Source organism: Bombina bombina, chromosome 6, assembly GCF_027579735.1.
Source record: "Bombina bombina isolate aBomBom1 chromosome 6, aBomBom1.pri, whole genome shotgun sequence".
Lineage (NCBI taxonomy): Eukaryota > Metazoa > Chordata > Amphibia > Anura > Bombinatoridae > Bombina > Bombina bombina.
In genome coordinates this window covers 527,513,600-527,534,355 of record NC_069504.1, presented here as the reverse complement: position 1 = coordinate 527,534,355, position 20,756 = coordinate 527,513,600, and the positions used below count along the sequence as shown (strand labels likewise).

General features: G+C 37.8%; 1 protein-coding gene across 2 annotated transcripts in view; it reads left to right on the top strand.

Annotated features, from left to right (window-relative positions):
* The window catches only part of SPPL2A (signal peptide peptidase like 2A), a 175,399-nt gene that overhangs the window by 2,673 nt on the left and 151,970 nt on the right, over nt 1-20,756 (top strand). For both annotated transcript variants that reach the window (XM_053717442.1, XM_053717441.1), the window contains exons 2-4: nt 3,747-3,866; nt 9,607-9,789; nt 11,329-11,418. In XM_053717442.1, the coding sequence (XP_053573417.1) occupies nt 3,747-3,866; nt 9,607-9,789; nt 11,329-11,418 (393 nt within the window). The remainder of the gene's footprint in view (nt 1-3,746; nt 3,867-9,606; nt 9,790-11,328; nt 11,419-20,756) is intronic.

Genomic DNA, 20,756 nt, shown 5'->3' with positions numbered 1-20,756 from the left:
TATTAAGATGTTCACAGGCTGCTAGAATTTGGCTTTATATAGAACCTTTTGGGACATCTCAATAAGCTATTGATTTAGCATTCTCCCTTATTGTTGTTACACAGTAGTCTAGGGTCAATAGTAGACTACTTGTGCAGCGTTCTGGGGAGCTGTGCTAATTCTCTTCTTCATAAAACCAGGGCTATGCCAATGTAGTTGTAGCGCTGGGGAGCCATGCTAAAAGGAGCATTAGCACAGCCCTGGTTCTATGAAGAAGAAGAAGAGGGTCTAATTGTCCTATTAGCACGTCCCTTGGACACTGTGAAGAGAGTTGGATAGAGTTGTTATGTTTCAAAGGAGCAGCCTTGTGACTCTCCAGCGGATCTGAGGTTACCTGTAATGTCTGGAAAGTGTATGCAATACAGTGTCTGTTTAGTGAATGCATTAGACCATCATCTGATATAATAATCTACTCCAAAATAATTTTAATAGGCCATGCAAGTAAAATTAAACTGCTTTGAACTATTAGAACAGTTTATTTTTACTTACACACTGCATTTGTTGCTCATATTCTGGATGTGGTACAATTTTTATTGACACCTAACAGTAATGGGGGCTAAATTTGCCCCTGATATGCAAATCTATATTGTTGGGTTGTTTTTGTTTTATTTTTTGTAAACATTATTTTCTTCGAATAATTAATTCGGAGAATACATACATCTCTATATCAGATATTTGATTATTTTTGTTTTGTTTGGCAGGGCGATGTGTCTGCAGCACTTTTTTGATTTTCTTGAAGGCCATTATAGTTTTAAACATGCTCTGATCTCCCCAAAGGGGTTAATCACACAGTTAAAGTCTGAGAATCGAAATTGCCGCTGATCCTATCTGCAGCACTGCTCTTTGATATATAAATGAGCAAAAATGAAAATAAAGCAATTATAACAGACTATTCAGAGAGAACATTGCTGCACTCTGAGAATTAAAGCAAAAAAGATGGATTATTTAGAATTTATTGAAGGGTTTCTTAGTGAAATAAGGTTGAAAATAATAGGTGTAAAGATGAATGGTTATAAATATGAGCATATGCTGGCATGTATTAGAAGAGCTTTTCTGGATAATCTTTACTATGGTTTCTACAAGTACACCAGTACTTAAGAAGCTTTTGCTTTAATGACAAATCAAAGGACAAGTTTTATGAATGTTTAAAAATTGTGCTTTAAATAATGAGATAAAAAAATTAAAAGTTAGACCTGAAAAAGTAAAGGTGCATAGGATATTAGCAAGAATGCACTCTTGACTGTAATTAATAATTATTATTGGCCCAAATATCTTGATGCAGCAGTAATTTTCATTATACATCATCTGATACATATAGTGTAGTACCAAACTAATCTGTTGTTTACGGAACCTGTAAGCTTACAAGCCCAGCTGCTTGGTAGATCAACTTTGTGAGAGCTGATTTACAACAGGGCCTTCTCTATCCCTTTGTCTCCCATAATTGTTACTTTGCATATTAGACCCATGTTTTTAGCACTGCTCTGCTAATAACTGAGGATAATAATAACGATGAAATGTAGCAATGGCACTACTACTGAAGATATAGACAGCTCATATTATATTGTATAGTTATGTTATATCTGTGGGGCAGGTGCTTTGTACTGACAAAATTGATTCATCAACTAATCCAGCAGAGAGCTGGAAAAAAAGAGAACAGTACAATGTTTAGCACTCATGCGTCTATAAGGATAATGTGTTACAATGTTTCCAAATTGAAAGAAAATAAAACTTTTATTGGTGTATGTATATAAAAGAAAAAATACATTTAAAAACGCAAACTCTCTCTCTCTCTCTCTCTCTCTCTCTCTGTCTCTCTCTGTCTCTCTCTCTGTCTCTCTCTGTCTCTCTCTCTGTCTCTCTCTCTCTCATTGTCTGAGAGGCAAATAAACATATAATTCAACAAGGATCCTTAAAATGTACACATTAGTAGCCTTTAAATTGTGTATTGGCTGCTAGTCATTTGCGGATCCGTTTAAATAACGTTAAGTTAAAGTTATTAAATTGGCTCTAGAGATAATTATTATAAGGCTCAGAGATTTAGCATTAGAAAGTTAAAACTAAAGAGCAGAGACGCCACTGACGCGTTTTGCTGTTGTGGCTTTTTCAAAGGGCAATCTTGCTGTATTCTCGTGTGGTTTAATTACCCTTTATTGGATTCTGATTGGCTGTGAGTTCTGTCACTCAATTTGTCGACGTTATGATTGGTCAATAGCGATGTCCGTCATTTGGTCATCATCTTATTGGTGGATATCGAGTCATTGTAAAGATTTAAGTTTGTTTTCTTCTTTCACACTCTTCGTTTTTTACTGTTAGTAACATAATTTGCATATTATGTGATTTTTTTTATATTGATCTTTTATATTCATATTTCCGAATGAGTAGAATTATACATATTTTGTATTACTCGATATTCAATCAATCTCATTGGCCGGTACAGCTGTCAATCGTATTTGTAGTCTGATTGGTTACCATACCAATAGTGTGATTTTGACTGTTGTCCTAATTGACCTAAATCAAGTATTTGGTTTATTTTTTCACATAAATTTTTCCTAATACATTACTGTACATTGCGATAATTTCACTTAACGTTATTTAACCGGATCAGCAAATGACTAGCAGCCAATACACAATTTGATGGCTACTGATGTGTACATTTTAAGGATCCTTGTTGAATTATATGTTGATTTGCCTCTCAGACAATACTAAATATATAGAGATAACATTTTTGCGTTTTTAAATTTCTTTTATTATTATTATCATTTATTTGTATAGCGCCACCAAATTCCGTAGCGCTGGGTACAATGATAGGGGTATACAATGACAAGGATTTGTGATAAAATGCAAAACATAACAAAACTAAACAAATCTAGCACAGGAGGAAGAGGACATACACCAATAAAAGTTGTTTTATTTTCTTTCAGGTTGGAAACATTGTAACACATTATCCTTATAGACACGAGTGCTAAACATTGTACTCTTCTTTTTTTTTTTTTCTTCTTCCTCCAGCTCTCTGCTGAATTAGTTGATGAATAATAACTTAAAGGGACATGAAACCCAAAAAAATGATTTCATGATTCTGAAAGAGCATACAATTTTAAACAACTTTCCAATTTACTTCTATTATTTAATTTGCTTCCTTCTCTTGTTATCCTTTGCTGAAAGGTTTATCTAGGTAAGCTCAAGAGCAGCAGAGAACCTAAGTTCTAGCTGCTGATCGGTGGCTGCATATTTATGCCTATTTTCATTGGCTCACCCATGTGTTCAGTCAGAAACCAGTAGTGCATTGCTGCTACTTCAACAAATTATAATAAAAGAATGAAGCCAATCTGATAATAGAAGTAAACTGGGAAGTTGTTTAAAATTGTATGTTCTACCTAAATCATGAAACACATTTTTTGGGTTTCATGTCCCTTTAAGTTTTCAGAGACATAATTATTGCAGAAGTCATTTAAGTGAGTACATTTAGCAGTTCTAAAAATATTAACAAATGTAAACTGTTTTCAATCTCTATTTGATCCACATCCACCACTTCTGATAGGGTACTTAAAGTGATAGTAAATCCTAGAGTTTTTGAAATGCTAGGATTTACCAGTGCTACAAATAATGGGGACTTTCAGTTTCCATTCCGGATCTAATTATACGAATTGGAAACTTTACCATCACTATAAATGCTGTTAAGTCATGCCAGACATATTATTTGTTTTCAGACGGATGCAGAGGTGGGAATTCTTCATGCAGTAGGTGATGGGACACCACCACCTACAAAAGACTACTGCATCACATATAATTCTTCATGGACAACTCTTGCAACAACTGTTTCCAGTGCTGTAAGTATTTGGTACTGCATGTTTGACTATTTAGACCAAGGGTTTGCAATTACCGTTTTATGGACTACATCTCCCATAATGCTCTTTCAGCCATAATGCAGGCAAAGGATCATGGGAGATGTAGTCCCTACCATCTGGAGGGCCGGTAATTGCCCACCCCTGATTTAGACTGATCAGTTTTCAGCAATTTCAATGAAGACACAAAAACATTTAATTTCCTATATACTTGTGTGTAACCTTAGGGGGGGAATGCCTAAGTAGCAAAAAAAACATTAATGTCCATTTTTATTGAAAATAAATAAAATGTAATTATCTTTTGTAGTTAAAGTAAAAGCCCACTTTTCAGGGATGTTAATGTCCAATTTGTTTGTGCTGCATAACAGTAATATCTAAAAGGAAAGTAAGCCACAAAAAAATAAGCTGGTAAAATGGCTGTGAAGAATTTCAGAATATACTGAGATAAAGGACAAAACAGTATGGAATTTTCTGTTCTGATAATGTTGTGTGTTTTGTGTCAATTTAGTAGAGATATCATCAATTAAAACTTCCCTAAGAAATAGTCTGTTAAAGTTAGGCAATTTTTTTTAAAATTATTTATCTCCAGACAAGTATACAAGTAAACGGATTACATATTATAGTGCCACGCAGGGCCAAAGTCTTTTTTTACAATATGCCAAAAAATAAAAGAAATCAAACACATTTGTATAAACAATGTTGATCAATTGCTTATTCTAATATTATGACTATTGCATTCTACTGAAAGTTCAATAATTGTCCCTCAGGTGGTATTAGTATACCATTTGGAATTTTTATATTTTAAACTCAGCAGTTCTTAATAGCAAATAACAGAGACAAACTAGCCTTTGTATCCCCTCTTTTAAGGGACAAATTCATCCTGTAATACAATTCTTACCAATTTTTACTAAGGATTTACAATTCCTCTTTACATGACCCACAAAAAAATAATTCTATCTATGGTAGAGGGTAACAAACCAAAAAGAAGAAAAAAGAAAAACAAGGCTAGGAAAACCTAGCAGTACTTACTTGAATCATCCTACTGATTCAATCTAATTGATACCATTCAAAAATCATAGGTGAAAACATATGAGCAATAAATAGCCAAAACTTGGGTGTGTTATTACCCAGCTCCCCCACCCAAAGAAGGAAGGGGAGAAAAAAAAAAGGGATGGGGGGAGGGCATCCTTGCCAGGTTCTTTACCAAATATTTAATAAGATGATCTCTGAGTCTTTAAATGGGAAGATCAAATAATCCCTTTCCTGTTGTGATAGTTTTTATAAGCGGTGCCCATTTTTAAAAAAATGAGACTGTTTTCTTCTGAATTCATATCCGTGTCTAGTTGTTCTAAAATACATTATAAAGTTAGGCAAATTTAAAAGGCAAATTGATAGGGGACAATTTAGGTGTAAACTTTGCAATTAAAATAGTTTTGGCTTGGCACATCATCTAAGAAAGGAAATTATTACAGTTTTTAGATTAGAGAAATGTAGGATGAATGAGAGATTCATTTCTCTTTCAAACAAACGGCTATGGAAATAGCAAGGTGAAATGAGAGATGGTATAAAAAAAATCAGTAAACAGTAAAAGGACAGCCTACTCCAGAATTGTTATTGTTTTAAAAGATGTATAATCCCTTTATTACCCATTCCCCGGTTTTGCATAACCAACACTGTTATATTAATATACTTTTTACCTTTGTGATTACCTTGTATCTAAGCCTCTGTAGACTTCCCCCTTATTTCAGTTCTTTTGACAGGCTTTCAGTTTAGCAACTTGGTGCTGACCCCTAGGTAACTCCACAGGCGTGAGCACAATGTTATCTATATAGCACACACAAACTAACGCCCTCTAGTTGTGAAAAAAATGTTAAAATGCATTCAGATAAGAGGCAGCCTTCAAGGGCTAAGAAATTTGCATATGAACCTACCTAGGTTTGGTTTTCAACTAAGAATACCAAGAGAACAAAGCAAAATTGATGATAAAAGTAAATTGGAAAGTTGTTTAAAATTACATGCCCTATCTGAATCATGAAAGTTTATTTTTGACTAGACTTTCCCTTTAAAGGGACATTGTACACTAGATTTTTCTTTGTATAAATGTTTTGTACATGATCCATTTATATAGCCCATACAGGTGGTTTTTTTTGTAGAAATGTATAGTTTTGGTTATTTTAAAAAGACATTGTGGTGATTTTTAGAATCCTTACCAAGCCCCAAAGTTTTAGAAGTAGACTGTTGTCTACCTACTCTAGCTTGCTCCTGTTTGTGTAAAGGGTCTTTTTATATGCAGGGGGAGGGGGGGGGGGTCTGCTCTTTTTGCTTTCCAGCCCATTTGAGTGGGTTTTCCAGCCTAACCTTTTCAACAGTGCTTAACTGGGAGTTTTTAAAAGATTTTAAACTGGATTTTTAGATCAGTATCTGTACAAATTATTCTTTATAGTAGTGTCTATTACATGCAGTGTATACTGTCCCTTTAAACTTTTGTGATTCTGGTGCAGCATGCAATTTTAAACAACTTTCCAATTTACTTACTATTATTAAATTTGCCTTTGTTCTCTTGGTATCCTTTGTTAAAAAGCATACTTAGGTAAGCTCAGGAACAACATTGCACTACTGGGGGCTAGCTGTTGATTGCGGTCTGCAGCACATATATGCCTCTTGTCACTGGCTAACGAGATGTGTTAAGCTAGCTCCCAGTGGTGCATTGCTGCTCCTAGGTTTACTCAGACAATATCAAGGACGAAGCAAACTTAATAATAGAAGTTTACTGTAAAGTTGTTTACAATTGCATGCTCTATCTGAATTATGTAAGTTTAGTTTTGACTTTACTGTCCTTTTAAGTCTGGTGTAGAGAGAAAAATTTCGGTTTCATCCACATATAGCTTATTGTTTTTAATGTACTCGCCAATTATTTTATTAAAAATTATTATTATTTCTAATGCCCTAACCTAAAAAGTACTTCAAACAATGAAAAAAAGGTCCCACAATGTTCTTTTTCCAAACGCCCATAAAAAGGGCGTTTTTTTTTCTATTTGCCCATGTCCAATCAGCATTGCCTAGGTGATTAGACATGGGAGCACACACGCAACAGTGTGCTGACACAGGATCACAGTGAACGCCAACTGACACGCTAGCAGAGGAACCGGTTGCCCCTAGCAACGTTTACACCAGCTCTGCTAGCGTGTCAGTTTAGGTAAACTGCAGTAGCCAAATTCATTTTGATATACTGTATTAACATTAAAGTTATAATATTTAGTTTTTATCCCCTCATTTAGTTTTTGTGTATATGTATTGCAAACATAATAGATGTTAACAATTTTGAATCCCCATATAACTTTCATTTTTTATAATTATATCAATCAAAATGCACACTATTTTAGCCCCTGCAACACACACACATACGTATAATCCAGCCATCAGTTAGTTGAAGATAACGTCGTCGTCCCAGGAGAACAGGATCCAAAATGCAAATAAATCAATAAATAAAAGAACCTGGCATGCGCAAATAAAAAGGCTATAAATTACTTTTAAAAAGGCTTTTAAATATCCTTTTATGCAGAGCGTTATCAGCTTTTATAAAGCTTCAAAGGTTTCCATAGCAACCATTGCCGATTGAACGCTCACAGAGGGGCTGGGGTTAATTTTATGAAGTTTGATCTTTTATGAAGCCTGATCTTCTTTCCCTACGCTGTGAGGAACTGAAAAAAATGCTGCATTGTGCAGGCTTCATCCTTACATGTCGGTCGAGCGAGCGACTCACAGCATTATTGGAAGCAGTATCGCAGTGTTTTAGGGGCAGTGGAAGTCATAAAAACTTGTAAGAAGGATATAGTTAAAACAGTAAATTATGTCTAATGGGTGCATAGTAGTAAAATTTTGAGCATGTCATGAACTATTTATACATCCTTTGATTAAAAACGACTATAATGGCTCTTTAAGGATTCTAGGGATGATCTGTAGATTAAAAGATTAAATGGGCAAAATTTGCCAGAGAAGGTAGAGTTAGATTGGTATTTATGACAAAACTCTTACGTAGTTTTCTTCCAATCTTAGAAAGGGATAGTTTGAAGCAGAGAAGGGTGGTCAGCAGTGTCAGAGGCTTACAGTTAGATTGAGAAGGATAAGCAGGGAGAAATGGCTTCAGACTTAAAGGGACACTGAACCTAAATTTTTTCTTTCGTGATTCTGATAGAGCATGCAATTTTAAGCAACTTTCTAATTTACGCATATTATCAATTTGTCTTCGTTCTCTTGCTATCTTTATTTGAAAAATAAGGCATCTAAGCTTTTTTTTTGGTTCAGACCTGTGGACAGCACTTTTTAATTGGTGGATGAATTTATCCACCAATCAGCAAGAACAACCCAGGTTGTTCACCAAAAATGGGCCGGCATCTAAACTTACATTCTTGCATTTCAAATAAAGATACAAAGAAAATGAAGAAAATTTGATAATAGGAGTAAATTAGAAAGTTGCTTAAAATTGTATGCTCTATCTGAATCCCAAAAGAAAAAAATGGGGGTTCAGTGTCCCTTTAACTGTCAGCAGGCAGTTTGCAACATTAGTAAACAATGGTTTGCATAGAGGACTGTCAACCCTGCAGTACTGTGTGTTTGGCTTAGAAGCCAGCCCATTTAAGGTTCAGCACCCTGGATAACGCTTGCTTATTGGTGGCTACATGTTGCCACCAATAAGCAAATATAACCCAGGGTGCTGAACCTAAAATGGGCCAGTTTCCAAGCTAAACACACAGTACTGCAAGGTTCTGAACCAAAATGGGCTGACTCCTAAGCTTTACCTTCCTGTTTTTAAATAAAGATAGCAAGAGAACGAAGACACATTGATAATAGCAGTAAATTAGAAAGTTGCTTAACCCCTTTCCGCCCTTAGAACGTTCTATGCCGTCCTAACTGGGGTTTAACGCTCTTAGCATAGATCGTCCTAGCCTTTTGGTTGTACTGAAGTTAAAGGCTTTTCCTGAATGGGATCGCGGGCTGGAGGGCGTGCCTAGCATCATAGGCACTCCCCCCAGACAGATCCCATCATTGAAATCACGCAATCGAGTGATTTCACTTTTTAACTTATTTGTTTAGATCAGAACTTTGTTTACATCGGAACCCTTGCGAAATAGTTTTCGCCTCACTTGTAGTTTAGCCCTAAATACATTTTAATGCACCTGCCTCTTATTATCGGTGCTGACATTTTGGAACCTAGGTTTCATGGCAGATATCTGAAAGAGCGTTGATGCACATGTGCAAACTTGTCGTCACTGGCATGAATTGAAAGCTAGATAACAACATGGTGGGGAATAACCTCAATAATATGCTTTTTAAAATGTATTTAGTGTTTAAGGGGAAATCAATTTTACAGTTCACTGGCCCTTTAAACACACGCAAAAGACTTGAAATAACAGATAAAAACCAAAAATGAAGTAAGGAAAAGTACAGTAATTGATGGCAACCAGATTCACATAGCTGGAAAGCAAAAATGAGAGCATGGTAAGTTGAGTGTTGTAGGTGTCTACAAACAGGTCATTGGGCCTAGTATCAGTACTTTGTTAATTATAGTATTTGATTCTTGTTTAATTCTTAACCATTTTAAACGATGGCCATTTAGAGATTGTTCTATGCCCTATTCATTTAAAGAAGATGAAGTGGCTGCCTTTTTATGATTCCCCAAGAGTCACTGCATTTGATTAATGTTTTATATCTCTTTGTTGTTTAGACATATTATGAACTGATTAACCTGAGCATCATCTGGCTGTGTAGTGCTTCAGAGCTTCCAGCTACAAGTGTGAAGGACAAGGCAGTGGTCGTACAGAATGGGAACTGTTCGATCCTTGACAAAGCTGTGATTGCACAGGACAAGGGTGCTAAATTATTGCTGATTGCCAAAAAGAATGGATTGGTTTGTAACTTCACTGCAACAAAATATATATGAACAGTTGATAAATCTGATTAGATTCCCTCTTAGCCACCAACACTTAAAAAGCCAGGAAATTCCAAACTCTGTGCTTGATTTAGTTGATGGGTCCTACTAACATCAGTATCAAAAATTATTCATGAGCTATGGTTAACACTTTTGTTGGCTCTATACCAACAGCAGGACACTTTAAAAATTCAGCTATCAATCTTGTTTCCTTAATCATTAACTTTTTATTTAAAGGGACATTCCAGCCAAAATTGGATTTCACATTGATGCATTTCATTTTTGAATAGAAACATTTTAGCAATTTTCATGTATTAGCAAAAATGTCTATATTAAAATCTATAGCTGTTTCAAAAGTGTATTTAAGTATTCACAGTGTACCAGCATTTTAAACACAGCTCTTGCTCAGAGAGCCTTAGGTGCTTGTACCATCTGGTAATGACTGAATTTGTTAATCGCTAACATGATACAAGCCCCACTGGCACTCTGAGCAGCTGTAATATTTAAAATGCTGTAGCACTGAGGATATGTAGTTATGCTTCACATGCACGTGCAGAGAAAAATGCTAACACTAAAACAGATAACTTTTACTGTAAGCATTTTTGCCAATACATGTATACTGTAAATATGTTTCTAATTAAAGTTGTCATTGATCTAACATGCATTTAAATTTTGACTGGAGTGTCCCTTTAAGGATATGTTTTTTAAAAAAATACTTCATTATCTGCTACATTAATTCACATCTAGATAATGAATAAATATATGGTTGTCATGTATATGTTATGCTAACAGTTGTTTAACAGTAATTTAGACTAAAATTAATATTACAATAGTGATTTTATATGTCATTTTCAACATTAAAGGGATAGTAAGCACCTTGTAATTGCAAGACATTTCTGCTGTGCTGATATAGAATAACATATCAGCCAAGTCTTAATGGTTTTAAAACAAATTAACATCCTTTTTACTTTAATTATTTTTTCACTAGCCAAACTCCATCCCCCATTTGCCATATTTGAAGGAACCAATCTAGTTTTTAATCTGCAGAAAACAAGGCTAGTCAGTCACTGTCGTTTAATATGAAGTGATTGTTTTGCAGTTATCAATTAAAGCCAATTGGGGAGAGACAAGTAGCAGGGATATAGCCTTGAGAAGTCAGCTGGCTTCATTTCAAGGTCCGAGAGTTAGACATTGCTCTATTTTAGAGCTAAATTTTAAAGGGAGAAAAATAAATAATAAAAAATATATTAAGAAATTGTTTTCATTAATTATAATTAAACATTCTATATCAAAATCTCAAGGTGTTTACTGTCCCTTCTGTTCATGTATCTGTTTTGTAGTCTAAACATTAGAATAATTAAAAACTTATTATGAGTTAGTAAAAAAAAAAAAAAATAGATCCCATAAATAATAAAATTATTTTGTCATATGCAATATATATATAATCTTTGCCCCATGAAAATATTTATCCCATTTAAATTGATGCTAAAGTTAATAATGTTCTTACTTTATTTACAGCCTATTCCAAATGAGAACAGAAGTTCCTATAAAGATCTGACAATCCCTATTGCCTTTATTCGATATAAGGATGTAATGGAAATTAACCAGGTAAATGCTCTTCTGTATATTTTTTTTTACATAGTTCGCTTGGTTAAACAAATGCAAAGCCTTAAAATGGCAAAAGTCCAACAAGTATGCCAGAATTAGAAGTGATTTTATTTGTGAGGCTTTTTTTTGATTGCTTGATTGAATAACTAATGTAAAACTGTTTGCTAAACAGTGTGCATTTCTTAATGTGGCAGTTAAAGGGACATAATACTCATATGCTAAATCACTTGAAACTGATGCAGTATAACTGTAAAAAGCTGACAGGAAAATATCACCTGAGCATCTCTATGTAAAAAAGGAAGATATTTTACCTCACAATTTCCTCAGCTCAGCAGAGTAAGTTCTGTGTAAAAAGTTATACTCAGCTGCTCCCAGCTGCAGGTAAAAAAAAAAATAAAAAAAGAAGAAATGAACAGCAGCCAATCGGCATCAGCAGTGCTGAGGTCATGAACTCTTACTGTGATCTCATGAGATTTGACTTAACTCTCATGAGATTTCATAGTAAGCTTCCTTTACCTGATTGGTGAAATAATATGAGAGTGCACGATGCTAGTCCCTTCAGATGTCCCAGGACAAACACACTAAAATGCTGCTTAGAAATCCTTTACAATGGGAGGTGGCTACTGAGGAACTTTTGAGGTAAAATATCTTTCTTTTTTACATAAAGATGTTCAAGTGATATTTTCTAATCAGCTTTTTACAGCTATGCTGCATCACTTTCAAGTGTTTAAACATTTGGGTATTATGGCCCTTTAAATTCCTTATGATGTTGATTGACAATTTATCTTCCAAAAGCACCAATATTTAGAATTGCATAATTATATTTTCAAAAAATAGTAAGGGGCATATGGTTGTCCCACAGCCACAGGGGCCCTTTTACTCTATAAAAAACAAATCCCTTGTCTGTGATGCTGCAGGTTACCAGCATTCCCATAGTGCTAACATGCATGCTAGAGGAATATGTGATTCCCTTTTCTTCAAACAAGGGGTCTCACATACCCCTAGATGACACATTTTGGATATAGTTGCACTTTATTTCCCTCGTCACCAAAAACTCTATGGTGTCTAGTGCTGCAGTTGTTCATTGTTTAAAGGGACCATAAAGTCAAAACTAAACTTAAATGGATTGGATAGAGCATGACATTTTTTTAAACAACTTCTATTATTCATTTTTCTTATTCATTTAGTATCCTTTGTTAAAGGGTAATCATTAGTGAGCTCAGAAGTATGCACATATCTTTAGTCATCTGGCAGCAGTGTTTGCAACCATGTTTATAGCAATGTTCTACATAGTTGTAAACACTGTTGCCATAAATTGCTAAAAACACACGTACGCTTCTGAGCTCATATCAGCCTACCTAGCTTTACTCTTCAATAAAAGATGCCAAGAGAACTGAGCAAATTAGATAACCAAAGTAAATTGGAAAGGCCTTTGATAAAGCCTTCTGGTGAAACATATTGGGGTCCTTATTTTAATCATAGTTGCAGTGGTTTCACAGTTGTTTAATTCATCTTGGAAGCCCGCAACAGCGGCAATTACGAGTATAATATCAGAATTAGATACAGCCGCTATCCTAATTCTGCCGATGTCGGCGTTAGTTTTACATCTCAACTACTATTGCATTAATTAAATACCAGATGGCTTTTCTTTAGCTGGGTGCTTACACGGCATATGCTTTTTTACTTGGACAGCTCGTTGCTTCATTTTCAGAGCCAGCTTTTATGCAGACAGTGATTTGATATATTTGTACCTTGATTAACATGTCCGAGTAAGCCTACAATATTTTACTGTCTGATACATTGGTGTCTTTATATGATTTATACGCCGTTTCTCCTGTTAAGTGTAGTCAGTCCACGGGTCATCCATTACTTATGGAATATATCTCTTCCTAACAGGAAACTGCAAGAGAATTACCCAGCAGAGCTGCTATATAGCTCCTCCCCTCACATATCATACTCAGTCATTCTCTTGCAGCCTAACTAAAAAGGAAGCTGTGAGAGATCTGTGGTGTTTTTTAACTTAGTTTATTTCTACAATCAAAAGTTTGTTATTTTTAAATGGCACCGGAGTGTGCTGTTTATTCTCAGGCAGCATTAGAAGAAGAATCTGCCTGGGTTTTTTTCTATGGTCTTAGCAGACGTAACTAAGATCCACTGGCTGTTTCTCATCTGAGGAGTGAGGTAACTTCAGAGAAGGGGAATAGCATGCAGGGCTCCCCTGCAACAAATGAGGTATGTGCAGTAATTTATTTTCTGAGGAATGGAATTGACTGAGAAAATACTGCTGATACCATTGTAAAGTAAGTTCAGCCTTAAATGCAGTGATAGCGACTGGTATCAGGCTGATGTGTGTGTACACTGAATGTATTTTTCTAAGGAATGGAATTGACTCTGAAAATACTGTTAATACTGAAATAATGTATGAGCCTTAACTGCAGTAAAAACGACTGGTAGCAGGCTTATTAATAATAATACATAACTTTCAAATGTATGTTTAAAACGTTTACTGGCTTGTTAATCGTTTTTGTGAGGTACTTGGTGATAAAACTTATTAGGGCATGATTTTTACCACATGGCCATCTTTGTTTTCTGCATAGAAACAGTTTCTGAGCTTCCCCACTGTTGTAATATGAGTGGGAGGGGCCTATTTTAGCGCTTTTTTGCGCAGTAAAAATTCAGTCACAATCTGTCTACTTCATCCTCCATGATCCAGATCGTCTCTAGAGAGCTCAGGGGTCTTCAAAATCCATTTTGAGGAAGGTAATCAGGCACAGCAGTCCTGTGACAGTGTATTTGACTGTGAGAAAAACGTTAATTATATAATTGTTATCCGTTTTTGGGTACTAAGGGGTTAATCATCCATTTGCTGGTGGGTGCAATCCTTTGCTAACTTAATACATTTACTGTGAAAATTTGGTTGCTATAACTATTTTGGTCATTGTTATTTCAACTGTGTCAGTTTTTCTGTGCTTCTTAAAGGCACAGTAACGTTTTTTATTTTGCTTGTAAATTAATTTTGAAAAGTATTTCCAAGTTTGCTAGTCTCATTGCTAGTTTGTTTAAACATGTCTGACTCAGATGAATCTCTTTGTTCACTATGTTTAAAGGCCAATGTGGAGCCCAATAGAAATTTGTGTACTAATTGCATTGATGCTACTTTAAATAAAAGTCAATCTTTACATGTAAAGAAATTATCACCAGACGACGAGGGGGAAGTTATGCCGACTAACTCTCCTCACGTGTCAGTACCTTTGCCTCCCGCTCAGGAGGTGCGTGATTTTGTGGCGCCAAGTACATCAGGGAGGCCCTTACAAATCACTTTGCAAGACATGGCTACTGTTATGACAGAAGTATTATCTAAGTTGCCAGAATTAAGAGGCAAGCGCGATAGCTCTGGGTTAAGGATAGAGCGCGCGGATGAGAGCCATGTCAGATACTGCGTCACAGTTTGCAGAACGTGAGGACGGAGAGCTTCATTCTGTGGGTGACGGATCTGATCCAGGGAGACTGGATTCAGAGATTTCCAATTTTAAATTTAAGCTAGAGAACCTCCGCACATTGCTAGGGGAGGTATTAGCGGCTCTGAATGATTGTAACACGGTTGCAATTCCAGAGAAATTATGTAGGTTGGATAGATACTATGCGGTACCGGTGTGTACTGACGTATTTCCTATACCAAAAAGGCTTACAGAGATTATTAGCAAGGAGTGGGATAGACCGGCTGTGCCTTTTACCCCTCCTCCCATATTTAGGAAAATGTTTCCTATTGACGCCACCACACGAGACTTATGGCAGACGGTCCCTAAGGTGGAGGGAGCAGTTTCTACTTTAGCTAAGTGTACCACTATCCCGGTGGAGGATAGTTGTGCCTTTTCAGATCCAATGGATAAAAAATTAGAGGGTTACCTTAAGAAAATGTTTGTTCAACAAGGTTTTATTTTACAGCCCCTCGCATGCATCGCGCCTGTCACTGCTGCGGCAGCATTCTGGTTTGAGTCTCTGGAAGAGACCATTCGCTCAGCTCCATTGGATGAAATAATCAACAAGCTTAAGACACTTAAGCTAGCTAACGCATTTGTTTCTGATGCCGTTGTGCATTTAACCAAACTTACAGCTAAGAACTCCGGATTCGCCATCCAAGCGCGCAGAGCGCTATGGCTTAAATCCTGGTCAGCTGACGTGACTTCTAAATCTAAATTGCTTAATATTCCTTTCAAAGGGCAGACCTTATTCGAGGCCCGGCTTGAAAGAAATTATTGCTGACATTACGGGAGGTAAGGGCCATGCTCTACCTCAGGACAGGGCCAAATCAAAGGCCAAACAGTCTAATTTTCGTGCCTTTCGTAACTTCAAGGCAGGAGCAGCATCAACTTCCTCCGCTCCAAAACAGGAAGGAGCTGTTGCTCGTTACAGACAGGGCTGGAAAGTTAACCAGTCCTGGAACAGGGGCAAGCAGGCCAAGAAACCTGCTGCTGCCCCCAAGACAGCATGAAGAGAGGGCCCCCTATCCGGAAACGGATCTAGTGGGGGGCAGACTTTCTCTCTTCGCCCAGGCTTGGGCAAGAGATGTCCAGGATTCCTGGGCGTTGGAGATCATTATCTCAGGGATATCTCCTGGACTTCAAAACTTCTCCTCCACGGGGGAGATTTCATCTTTCAAGGTTATCAGCAAACCAAATAAAGAAAGAGGCGTTTCTACGCTGTGTACAAGACCTCTTACTAATGGCGGTAATCCACCCAGTTCCGCGGACAGAACATGGGCAGGGATTCTATTCAAACCTATTTGTGGTTCCCAAGAAAGAGGGAACCTTCAGGCCAATCTTGGACTTAAAAATCCTAAACAAATTTCTAAGAGTTCCATCATTCAAAATGGAAACTATTCGAACCATCCTTCCCATGATCCAAGAGGGTCAGTACATGACCACAGTGGATCTAAAGGATGCCTACCTTCACATACCGATTCACAAGGACCATTACCGGTATCTGAGATTTGCCTTCCTAGACAGGCATTACCAGTTTGTAGCTCTTCCCTTCGGATTAGCTACGGCTCCAAGAATCTTTACAAAAATTCTAGGATCACTTCTGGCGGTACTAAGACCGCGAGGCATAGCGGTGACTCCGTACCTAGACGACATTCTGATACAAGCGTCAAGTTTTCAAACTGTCAAGTCTCATACAGAGATAGTTCTGGCATTTCTGAGGTTGCATGGGTGGAAGGTGAACGTGGAAAAGAGTTCTCTATTACCACTTACAAGAATTCCCTTTCTAGGGACTCTTATAGATTCTGTAGAGATGAAAATTTACCTGACAGAGGCCAGGTTATTAAAACTTCTAAATGCTTGCCGTGTCCTTCACTCCATTCCACACCCGTCAATAGCTCAGTGCATGGAAGTAATCGGCTTAATGGTAGCGGCAATGGACATAGTACCATTTGCGCGCCTGCATCTCAGACCGCTGCAATTGTGCATGCTAAGTCAGTGGAACGGGGATTACTCAGATTTGTCCCCCCTACTAAATCTGGATCAAGAGACCAGAGATTCTCTTCTATGGTGGCTTTCTCGGCCACATCTGTCCAAGGGGATGACCTTTCGCAGGCCAGATTGGACGATTGTAACAACAGACGCCAGCCTTCTAGGCTGGGGAGCAGTCTGGAATTCCCTGAAAGCTCAGGGATTATGGACTCAGGAGGAGAAACTCCTCCCAATAAATATTCTGGAGTTAAGAGCAATATTCAATGCTCTCCTAGCTTGGCCTCAGTTAGCAACTCTGAGGTTCATCAGATTTCAGTCGGACAACATCACGACTGTGGCTTACATCAACCATCAAGGGGGAACCAGAAGTTCCCTAGCGATGTTGGAAGTCTCAAAGATAATTCGCTGGGCAGAGTCTCACTCTTGCCACCTGTCAGCGATCTACATCCCAGGCGTGGAGAACTGGGAGGCGGATTTTCTAAGTCGCCAGACTTTTCATCCGGGGGAGTGGGAGCTTCATCCGGAGGTCTTTGCTCAACTGATTCGTCGTTGGGGCAAACCAGATCTGGATCTCATGGCGTCTCGTCAGAACGCCAAGCTTCCTTGTTACGGATCCAGGTCCAGGGACCCGGGAGCGGTGCTGATAGATGCTCTGACAGCCCCTTGGGTCTTCAACATGGCTTATGTGTTTCCACCATTCCCGATGCTTCCTCATTTGATTGCCAAGATCAAACAGGAGAGAGCTTCGGTGATTCTGATAGCGCCTGCGTGGCCACGCAGGACCTGGTATGCAGACCTAGTGGACATGTCTTCCTGTCCACCGTGGTCTCTGCCTCTGAGACAGGACCTTCTAATTCAGGGTCCTTTCAAACAGCCAAATCTAATTTCTCTGAGGCTGACTGCATGGAGATTGAACGCTTGATTCTATCAAAGCGTGGCTTCTCGGAGTCGGTTATTGATACCTTAATACAGGCTAGGAAGCCTGTTACCAGAAAAATTTACCATAAGATATGGCGTAAATATTTACATTATTGCGAATCCAAGAGTTACTCATGGAGTAAGGTTAGGATTCCTAGGATATTGTCCTTTCTACAAGAGGGTTTAGAAAAGGGCTTATCTACTAGTTTGTTAAAGGGACAGATTTCTGCTCTGTCTATTCTTCTACACAAACGTCTGGCTGAAGTTCCAGACGTTCAGGCTTTCTGTCAGGCTTTAACTAGGATTAAGTCTGTGTTTAAGTCTGTTGCTCCGCCGTGGAGCTTAAACTTAGTTCTTAATGTTCTGCAAGGCGTTCCATTTGAACCCCTTCATTCCATTGATATCAAGCTGTTATCTTGGAAAGTTCTGTTTTTGATGGCTATTTCCTCGGCTCGAAGAGTCTCTGAGTTATCTGCCTTACATTGTGATTCTCCTTATCTGATTTTTCATTCAGACAAGGTAGTCCTGCGTACTAAACCTGGGTTCTTACCTAAAGTAGTTACTAACAGGAATATCAATCAAGAGATTGTTGTTCCATCTCTGTGTCCTAACCCTTCTTCAAAGAAGGAACGACTTTTGCATAATCTGGACGTAGTCCGTGCCCTGAAATTCTATTTGCAGGCAACTAAGGATTTTCGTCAAACTTCTTCCCTGTTTGTCGTTTACTCTGGACAGAGGAGAGGTCAAAAGGCTTCGGCTACCTCTCTCTCTCTTTTTGGCTTCGTAGCATAATACGCTTAGCCTATGAGACTGCTGGACAGCAGCCTCCTGAAAGGATTACAGCTCATTCTACTAGAGCTGTGGCTTCCACCTGGGCCTTTAAAAATGAGGCCTCTGTTGAACGGATTTGCAAGGCTGCGACTTGGTCTTCGCTTCACACTTTTTCAAAATTTTACAAATTTGACACTTTTGCTTCGTCTGAGGCTATTTTTGGGAGAAAGGTACTTCAGGCAGTGGTTCCTTCTGTTTAATGTTCCTGCCTTGTCCCTCCCTTCATCCGTGTACTTTGGCTTTGGTATTGGTATTCCATAAGTAATGGATGACCCGTGGACTGACTACAATTAACAGGAGAAAACATAATTTATGCTTACCTGATAAATTCCTTTCTCCTGTAGTGTAGTCAGTCCACGGCCCGCCCTGTTTTTACGGCAGGTCTAAATTTTAATTAAACTCCAGTCACCACTGTACCCTATGGTTCCTCCTTTCTCGTCTGCTTTGGTCGAATGACTGAGTATGATATGTGAGGGGAGGAGCTATATAGCAGCTCTGCTGGGTAATTCTCTTGCAGTTTCCTGTTAGGAAGAGATATATTCCATAAGTAATGGATGACCCATGGACTGACTACACTACAGGAGAAAGGAATTTATCAGGTAAGCATAAATTATGTTTTAATTGTTGTTTTGTTCCAGTAGCAAGCAGCTCTGTTCTCTAGGCACATTGGCTAAAATAAACAATATAGTAACTATATGTTGCCATTTATCGTTGGTGAACATTTTGTCCTTATTATTATACAACTATTGAGCTGTTATCAGGGGTCAACAAATCTGTTTAACATTTAGAAGCCGGTAAGAATATTTAGGAGCCAGATATACTTTTAGGAGCCAGGCAGTAGTATTTGTAAATTGATTTATTATAGGAGAATAACTCAAAAAGTTGGCTCCCTGGCTCCTGGGTTTGTCGAGCACTATGTTATATGTCAGGATACTACCACAATAATAATTTTTTTTTCAATTAAATGTTTTATTGATTTTCAAACTTGAAGACACATATACAAAATCACAGAGTATTTACGCGTATTCTGTATAAGGGCATCAATTTAACATAAGATGTAATGAACTGTCTCAGTTAAAAGTGTTGTAAACAGCATATACAGGATTAAGCTTTACAGTACACCATTTATGTAAACATATTTTGATGGCATTTACAAACTGTCTTGCTTCCATAAGAAAAAAACATCAGCAATAAAATCTTGCTTACCAATAAACACATAGTGGATTTTTTTCTAACGCTAAGACATGGTCCACCTCTTTCAGCCACATAGACACCGTAGGGAGCACACTCTTTTTCCACATCCTGGGTATTAGGTGTTTCGCACAGTTAAGCATACACTGAAATAATTGTTTCCTGTACATGCATGGGATTTGTGTGATATCGTTTAGTAGAATAACATTGGGTGAAAGTGTTATTGAAGTCCCTAATACAGTGTTAATGTTATTAGAGATGTCTGCCCAAAAAGCGCGTAGAAGAGGGCAGGACCACCAAATGTGGGATAGGGCACCCGTGCCCCCACAGTGCCTCCAGCACTGGGGTGAGGAATTTGGGAAGATACTATGAAGACGGTGTGGGGTCAGGTACCACCTAGAGAGCAGTTTATAATTCATTTTGGCAATATTTATGGAAATAGATGATTTTTTTGTCTCATTAAATATGTGGCTCCATTTAGATTCTGTCAAGTTAGTTTGCAGTTCTACCTCCCATTTAGAAGTATAAGAGGGTTTCTTGCTGGGTAAGGAGCCTCGTAGTATTTTATAAATTATGGAGGTGTGTGACCTAGAGATTGAGGGGGTGTTGCATAATGTTTCAAAGGGGGTGAGTGGTCTGACAAGGTCTTGTTTGTAGGGGCTAGTGAGTATGGCATGTCTGATTTGAAGGTAGGGGAACCATTGATGAAAAGGGGGCCCCAACAACTGAGAGAGATCTGACTGCTGGCGTATCATGCCTTTGTCTAACACTATATGGACTGTGATATTTGTGGGTACACCCTCAACGCGCGGAGTCTGAATGGCATGGGAATCCAGCATGCTCGGGTTATTGAGGATGGGAGTTAGAGGGGACATGTGACAACAGACTGCTGTATCTTGGGCCAGTATCCCATCCCAAACTCTTAGA